The 8,658-nt window shown below is 36.1% G+C and overlaps 1 protein-coding gene across 6 annotated transcripts in view; it reads right to left on the bottom strand.

Annotated features, from left to right (window-relative positions):
- Positions 1 to 4,461: 4,461 nt before the first annotated feature.
- Positions 4,462 to 8,658, bottom strand: part of PRKG2 (protein kinase cGMP-dependent 2) — a 122,568-nt gene continuing 118,371 nt past the window's right edge. For 5 of the 6 annotated variants that reach the window (XM_005554953.5, XM_065545059.2, XM_005554954.5 and 2 more), the window contains one exon: positions 4,462 to 6,894. In XM_005554953.5, the coding sequence (XP_005555010.1) occupies positions 6,799 to 6,894 (96 nt within the window). In that variant the 3' untranslated portion in view covers positions 4,462 to 6,798. The remainder of the gene's footprint in view (positions 6,895 to 8,658) is intronic. The other variant, XR_012435315.1, reaches the window with a different exon arrangement.

The following is an 8,658-nucleotide window of genomic DNA, read 5'->3' as shown; positions in this document are numbered from 1 at the left end:
TCCTGCTGTGTTCTCAATACCTAGAACAATGCCTGGAACATAAGTGCTCAAATTCATAATTGTTGAGTGAATCAGTTAAGACATGTATGTAATAATTTTCTTTGCATTCAGCACTCATTTGAATAAGAGGTCTCCCTTATTCTCAATCCTTATGAGCCCTCAAAGAGAAAAGGCACACTTTAATATTTTGACTATCTTTCCCAAAAGCAAAACTGAGCACAAGACCTTCCGAGAGGCCAAGGCCAGGTGCAGTGGCTCATGCCTGTAGTCCCAACACTTTGGGAGGCCGAGGTGGGTGCATTGCTTGAGCCTAGGATTTCAACTCCAGCCTGAACAATGTGGTGAAACTCAATCTCTACAAAAAGTACAAAATAAAGTTGTGTTTTGGGGGTTTTGTTTTGTTGTTGTTGTTTTGGTTTTTTTTTTTTTTTTTTTTTTGGGGGGGGGGGTCCTGGTGCACACACTTGTAGTCCCAGCTACAAGTAGGGAGACTGAGGTGGGAGGATTGCTGGAGCCAGGGAGGTCAAGGCTGCAGTGAGCTGTGATTGTGCCACTGCACCCCAGCCTGGAACACAGAGCAAGGCCCTGTATCAAAGGAAAAGAGGCTGAACAGGCAGAATTCAGAAGAGTGCAATGTTAGAGCTTTTGCATGTTATGATCCACTTAGCAATCTGAGGATCCTCCTGAATTTTAAGCAGCAGAATTGGATGGTTGGCTCATATCAGCTTGTGTTCCTGTGTGACTCCTAGCTTGCTTTCATCTGCCTGAAGAGTAAGTCCCGTTTGTTCTATTATCACATCATCTTCTGCTTCTTCCCCCAAAATGCATGTCTATTTGTGTTTCCCTTACTGAGGAAGTTTATACTTATCAAAACAAATTTCATGTTACTTTTCATTGTACCACTTTTAATTTAGCAACCAACAATTAAATAAACAAAAATATCTTGGTTTTATGTCTTTCAGAATTGAAAATGCTCCAGCTCTAATTCAGTTTATAGCTTGCTTGTAAATCACTTGAGACAAATTGTTATCACTGATTTTGATTGAGTCATGTGTCCCATGACCTAAATATATTTCAAAGATTATTGGGTAGAAAGAGGGAAAGCAAATCTCATTACCAAATCAAACTGAATAAATTACATAATAATAATAATATATAATATGTTTTACTAGTTTTAAAACTGAGTGACTTTGTACTGTGTCAATTTAGCTAAGCCAGAAATATATTTCCCAGAATTCCCTTCTCAGTATGATTCTGAGTTAGGCCTTTTCACAAGAGAAATTTACATAAGATCTGAAAGGCAGACATGAGAAGCAGCTATATTTTCACTCCAGGGGACAATATAAGACCAAGTACTGCTGCAGCTCATACACATTGTCTCATCTGTTGACTCACCTTGTTGATATAGAGCACTGCCAGCTCCAGCTAGATTGTTCCTTCAGCATCTTCAAATCCTAAAGCAGGAATATTTTACAGGTGCCAGCTTATCCTGTAGGTCACCTATATGACCAAGGCTAGCAACCAGGAAAAACAGATGCAGGTTCAGTTGTGTCCTCTTGTGTTCCAGTTTGTCACTACAAATTTGTTTTTCCCTCAAGGATTCAACTTTTTTCTCTTCTGTTCATTTTATCCTTCTTCCTCCATTTTATGTCAATCTTCCCTTCCAAAACTAGTAGTTTAAAACAATGAACAATTATTATCTCACACATTCTGTGGACCAGGAATTCCAGGATCATTTGTCTGAGTCCTCTGGTACATGGGCTCTCACTAGGCTGCAATCGAAGTATTGGCTGGGGCAGCAGTTGCATCTAAAGGCTCAACTCAGTGGAGGATCTGCTCTAAATTCAGGCATGTGATTATTGACAGGAGTTGGCTCATCACAGGTTGCTTGACTGAGGGCCTCATTTTCTGGCTGTTAGCCAGAGGCTCCCTCAGTTATTTGCCACATTTACTCAAATTGCAGCAGCTGGCTTCCATCGGAGCAAGCAAATGAGAGGGAGAGAGGCTCAGGCGAATATACGCACGGAGTCACCTTGTAATCCGATCTCAGAAGTGACATCCCTTCACTTTGTTTATATTCTGTTTGCTAGAAGGAAGTCACTAGGTTCAGCCAATACTCGAGAGGAGGGGATTATAAAAGGCCGTGACTACCATAAGCAGGGATTGCTGGAAGCTATCTTTGAAGGTGCCCACCTCACCCCGTCAAACAGTCTTTTGAGGCATCTTGCATGTGCTGTACAGAACTTCTCTCATAAAAAGTAAAACTTCTAAGAATCTTAAGTGCATTTTATCAGAGCATCTTTAGAGAAAAGATTTGTGACTGGCTATTGTCTAGTGGACTGGATTATGAATTTGTATACGAAAAAGTCATGAAGTTTTTAAAAGAAATGTATCAGTTGAAATAAAGAGGAAGAAACAAGCTGAAAAGAGGCATTTCTACCATCAAATTTTCACATGCATCAAAGTGGCTGTCTACTCCGTTGAAAAATTAGTTATATGTCATGGAAGAGGAAGGATGGCTCAGAAGACAGAACCAAGATTCTAAATGGTGGCACCATGAGCTATAAACAATGACTCACAGGGAGTAGGTGTGAGTCCTTAGCCGAGAAATGCTCACATGTGTCTGGCCAAATTTCAGGATTACCATAAGCTAGTTATTGCTTTGGGCCTTCCATTCTCTCCTCCTAATCCAAGTATCTGGTGTGGTCATCCTTTGCTTTTTACTGCTAGATGTGTGAGTGTCTAGGCAGATTACTTATTTACTTATTTCACAGGATTTTAGACCTAAAATAATGTATGGAAGGAATTACACCTGAAGAGTGTCATCTCCACTTGTATTGGATTTAGATGACATGACCCAGGGCCATGAGCCAGAGCCTGATGACATTTTTAGGGAGGCTCTTGGGAGGGAATAAATTTGTTTTTCATATGGGAGTAATATAAGCAATGTGTGGCCAGAAAGTGAATTGTGGCAGTTTTAAAACTTGTTCACAAATTATTTAAAATTCTCTTCATTAGGAAGTTAAGTCTACGTTCTCTCCCCTCAAATCTGGGTGGGTTTTTGTTTCTACCAGCAGAGTGTGGGAGAAGTGATGTCATTTGACTTCCAAAGCTAATTCATAAAGGATAGTATAGCTCTGCTTTGTTAGCTAGAATACTCACTCTAGGAGCCCTGTGCTGCCACAGAAGAAATCTGACTAGTTTAAGGATGCCATTATGTGAGGAATCCAAGCTATGGAAAAGGGAAGTGTAGGCAACCTGGTCCTAAGTCCTGTCTTTAAAAAGTCCCAGCCAGGTAGCAGATATGTGAGTGAACAAGGCTTCAGGTAATTCTAGCTCCTAGCCACTGAGTCACCTTTAGTCTTTGAGCCTTTCCACCTGGTTCCCCAGATACTGTGGTGCAGAGACAAGCCATCCTTGTCATGTGTTGTCTGAATTCCTGGCCCATGAAATCTAGGAGAGTAACAAAATGGTTGTTCTAAGCAACTAAGTTTTGGGGTAATTTGTTACACAGTTATAACAACTGGGACTAAGCCATGCAAAACCATCAGAGCTAAATCATGAATAAAATATATATTTAAATTTGGGTGATGGGTACATCGAAAGCCAAATCACCACCATTATGCAATATACCCAAGTAACAAACATGCATGTGCACCCTGAATGTAGAATTTTTTAAATGAGAGAAAGATATAAATAACAATAATCATCATCATCATCATACTGGAGCCCTCAGGTAATTTAAAAATAAAATAAAATGAGCATCTGTTTTTTTTTTTAAATAAAATGCATGTTTAAGGCCAATAAATAAAAAATTTTGAATAAAGTCAACTATCTGTGTATTTACAATTATTTTAGAATCTTGTGTGAACGATTATTTATATATATTAAGATATAAATACTCCTAGTACAATGTTTAGCAATAAAGAACAAGGATTTGTTATTGTGCCCCAAAAAATACATATATATTTATTTTCAAATGTTTATTATGAATGACCTACTAGTAATAATATTCTGGCGCAAGGTTTCAAAGCTTTAAATGTATATCTCCAAGTTCCAGAAGAATAAAGCTGTGGTTTAATGTTCAAGGTTACATAAATCTGGGCAGAGCTGGAATTCAAGCCCAAGTCTTTTTTTCTTCTCTAAATCTCTTACTTTTCACTACTACACTCTCTTTTCTTCAGATGTGTTTATATTTTAAGAAAACATTAAGAACCTATAATTATGAAAAGTTGGTCCCACTTGGAAGAAGCTCAAGGATGAAAAATTAAGTTTATATCCTAACAAGAGAGATTGGGAATGATTTAATGATTAGGAAAATGATGGGTTTGCATATATGAGGGTAATTTTCTGTATTTCCTTATATGTGTGTATCTTTAATTCATAAAAAATAAAATTTAGGTTAACTTAATGAAGCACTTCATTTTAGTGAGGGTTAACCCTTCATCTCATACACCGAAGTTTTTCATCAATCATTTTTACTTCATGATTTAAAAGAAAAAAAAAAGACAGACACTGGATTTGATCAGTACAATTCTGCATACAGATACCAATGATACATAAGATTCAGGACTAAATGGTTATTAAGGCCCCTTTAATTTTAATAGAGACAGTAACAGTAGCTCCCGTCTATGCAGCAATGGTTATTTCACAGATACCAGGCAAAAGACTCTCTACATAACTTAATCCCTGAAACAAGCCTCTAAAGTAAATATTACTTTATTCTGCCTTTTTCTATGAATGAGAAAGCTAGTACTCAAAAAAGCTAAATCACTTTCCCAAAGTCACTCAGTTAGTAAATAGTGGAGTTGGGATTATTTAATGGTTCAATCTCTCATTTCTTCATCTTTTAAGTACTCTAAGGAAACAATAAAAATCACATGGGAGGATAACACATTGGCATGGTCAATCACAGGAAAAATAAACCTGTAGTACTCTAACTTGGTTTTTATTTCTATATATGTAGGGTTTTAAAAATTACAACTATTGATCAGCTTTGAGAATATCATTCCTATTATAACTGTACAGTCCTAATATCCACCCAATACGTAAATTTTCTATCTTTATATGTTGGTAATTTAAAAATATATACATGGAAAAACATACAGTACAAACAAATCAAATTCAAATAAAAATCTTTAAAAACTCTTAGAAATTCTTTAAGCAGGTTATGTCAATCCTCTTAAAAATGATTATTCTATGTACAATACATAATCTTTAAAAATACAGCTCCAGGAACAAAAACTCTTTGGTTCAGCAAAAGGATTATAAATGTGGAAATCTAATTTGTTAAGGATGCACCTCTCTGGATTGGGCTTCACTTATCTAGCTTAACTCGTTAAGGAAGCATATAGCTGGCTTTTTTCTGAATGATGAAATTATGAGTGGGGACTGAGTAGAGGTTGCTTTTGACATAGAACATTATCATGTGAAAATATAACCAGAAGCTCGAATAATCCCGGAACTTATACAGCATTTTTACTCTGCTAGATTTAAAAACTACAGAAAAGTCTCTGCTTCTCATTCATTTTGGAAGAAGGGTAAGGGAATGATCATGGTCAATACATACAACCATTCATCAGTAAAGTTCTTAGGTACTAGGATCCCATGCTATTGAAACTATCCTATTTATTATTTGGATGATTGCAAGGAAGGGATAGGAGGAATGCTGTTGTCCCTTTTACTTCTGAAATCCCATCACTTTTCCGGTGGCTTGCCTGTCTTAACAATCTAAATTTATAAACCCATCCATGACTCAGATGTCTTTAAAAAGAACTATTAACTCAGCAGTGATTACAGTGCATCAACATTTGTCAATGGGATTTAGATTAAAAATTAACGATGATTCTATACAATTTTGGTTTATTAATAACAACAATCACAGAATTTTTCAAAATACCTCAGATTTTCAGAGTTAGCAGTCTTACCTATTAGAATATATTCTCCTTTCTATTTACTGGAAGGCAAAAGCCTTCACAATTTTGTTCCAGCATATTTTCTACTTTGGTGGTGAAAATATTTTAGCATCATTTAACCACACATTTGTAACTATCTTGAACGAGGGCTTTTGAAAAGTGTCTAAGGTATCACAGCTGATCGTAAAGGAAAGAAAATAGTTCTTGCTTTACTTTTTTTTCTATTGCCCAATAGAAAATAATTATCTGACTGGATTGATTGATTCAATTACTTTGGGGAAAGGCACCACTGACTATTGCTCAATCTTGCCTCTCCCTGGACTCATGTCAGAGGCATATTAATATATTCTCAGGTTAAAAGCAGGTGAAAGTCAGGAGGTTCTGTTGGCTACCATGCTTTCTGCAAACCACCATTTTAAGATGCCATCATGCTTATATGAAGTTGCTGAGAGCTGGGGAGCTCTCCAAAATTCACCATTGTTTTTCCTTCTATTTGTATGACTTAGTTATTCAAGGACAAGACCCTTTTTAAACGTTAGTAGTACTCAAACTAGAAGGATATGATTAGAATGGAACAATATATCGCAGAAAAACCTGCCACTTAAACAAAAATGGCTCTGATTGTGGAAAGGAAAATGGGGTAGCCTCTAGCAGTTGAGAAAAGCAAAGAATGTAATACATCCACAATCCACAGCATCTAAATGAGACATTATAACTCAGAATCACATCCATACCATTCTCCTCTTCCCCTTGTGCAGGGATTTCTTTTCCCTAATGGTCTTCCAAAGATATTATAATACTCTGAAAAGAAAATAATGTGTTGGATTATTGATCGTTGAGGTCCTCTTCTGTAGTGTACAGGCAGTAATCAACTTTTCTTCTGTCAGAAGTCTTTATCCCAGCCTGATAGCTCATCTGGAGGCATTCCCTTTTCAGGAGGGTATTTGTCAAAGTAGCTGTGATCTATGGGTCCATTGAGCTAATACAGAGATAATTAAAACAAAAGGAAGAATAATGTTGACCAAGCATGCTATCACATATGGGTAATGCTTTTTATATCAGAACACTGATTTCATACTGCAACCACTTGGAAGTTACATACTAGAAAAAAATGACCAATTATCATTCTTGAGTCCTAGTCTCAGCCTCATGAGATCTTCTCTTTACAACCAAATACATTTGGTCACCAGATAACATTCAATAGTAACTACATGGCATGAGGAGTTTTCCTAAAGAAAACATTCAGAAATAGGCCAGGCGCTGTGGCTCATGCCTGTAATCCCAGCACTTTGGGAGGCCGAGACAGGTGGATCACCTGAAGTCAGGAGTTCGAGACCAACCTGGCCAATGTGGTGAAACTCCATCTGTACTAAAAATATAAAAATTAGTTGGGTATGGTTGTACACACCTGTGATCCCAGCTACTTTGGAGGCTGAGGCAGGAGAATCACTTGAACCTGAGAGTTTGTGAAGGCTGCAGTGAGCTGAGATCACAGCACTGCACTCCAGCCTGGGTAACAGAGTAAGACTTCGTCTCAAAAAAAAAAAAAAAGTGACAGAAATTATGTCTATTTATTTTTTTAATTGAAAACTCTTTTAAAATCAAAATCTGCCAGCATTCTTCTTCCATTGTATAAGTTTTTCACCAGTCCTGAAATTTTTTACGGTTAATTGATCCATATAAAGTATTCAGAATGCCAAAAAAGGAACAATTCAAAATATTAGTGACCCTGTTGAAAGACTAAAATTATGCTGGTATTAAATTATTTCACAAATAAAATGATTTCTAACTCTGCTTTCAAACAAATGTAAGTAGTGCCTGATTGAATGATCAGCTGAAAAATAATTAAAAATATTATTTATGATAGATGAGAATGTGGTGGAGGAACAGAGCTAGAGATCATTCAGGAGCTCAAAGTGACATCGCTGTAATAAAACCCTCCATTCCCACTGATATATGTGAGAACACAACTCTTAGAACTTGTATCTATATAACAATAATTTTAAAAAGGAATAGAATTGATGCTGAATCTGATCCCATTCTTTTAATAAACAATATCTATCCATAGGTACCATGAAATAATTTCTTCTCAAAAAATGTTTGTTTAATAATGACCTTTAGAAATTCATAATATATTTATGCCATTTGACACCGCATGCCATAAAAATGTAATTATAACAGAATTGAGAAGAAATATTGATGTTATTACAAATTTTAAATCTAAAATTTAAAGGCATTTAAAGAATGATCATGAAAGATTGTCAAGCATAGAAACATTTTACATTAGGAGGAAATCTTATAGGGAACATAGAATGAAAATATGATGATATGATGAAAAGGAGTGATACAATATTTCTGCCCACACTTTATAAGTGGCTGATATGTATTAAATCTCAATGGTATTTAGATTATAGTAGACACATTTAAGGGAATGAAGTAACAGTAGTGTTTTATTTTAAAATGTCAATATTTATAACATACTAGAAATCATATTCTCCACAACTATACTTTGAGGAAAAAAATTCAGATATCATCTACAAATGTATAAGAGGAAACACAGATCTTTGCATTCTTTTGGAAAAAACACTAACATAAACTTAGTAGTATGTTGACCTAGATCATTCCTGAGATATTCTTACTCCCATGTTAGCTGAAGTTCTGCTTCCTCTAGAGCTGCACTATCCAATAATATAACCATCAGCAACACAAAGTGACTGAGCACTTGAAATGTCCCTCATCTGAA

The sequence above is a fragment of the Macaca fascicularis genome, chromosome 5 (assembly GCF_037993035.2).
Source record: "Macaca fascicularis isolate 582-1 chromosome 5, T2T-MFA8v1.1".
In the NCBI taxonomy this organism is placed as follows: domain Eukaryota; kingdom Metazoa; phylum Chordata; class Mammalia; order Primates; family Cercopithecidae; genus Macaca; species Macaca fascicularis.
This window is presented reverse-complemented; position numbering and strand designations above follow the sequence as displayed.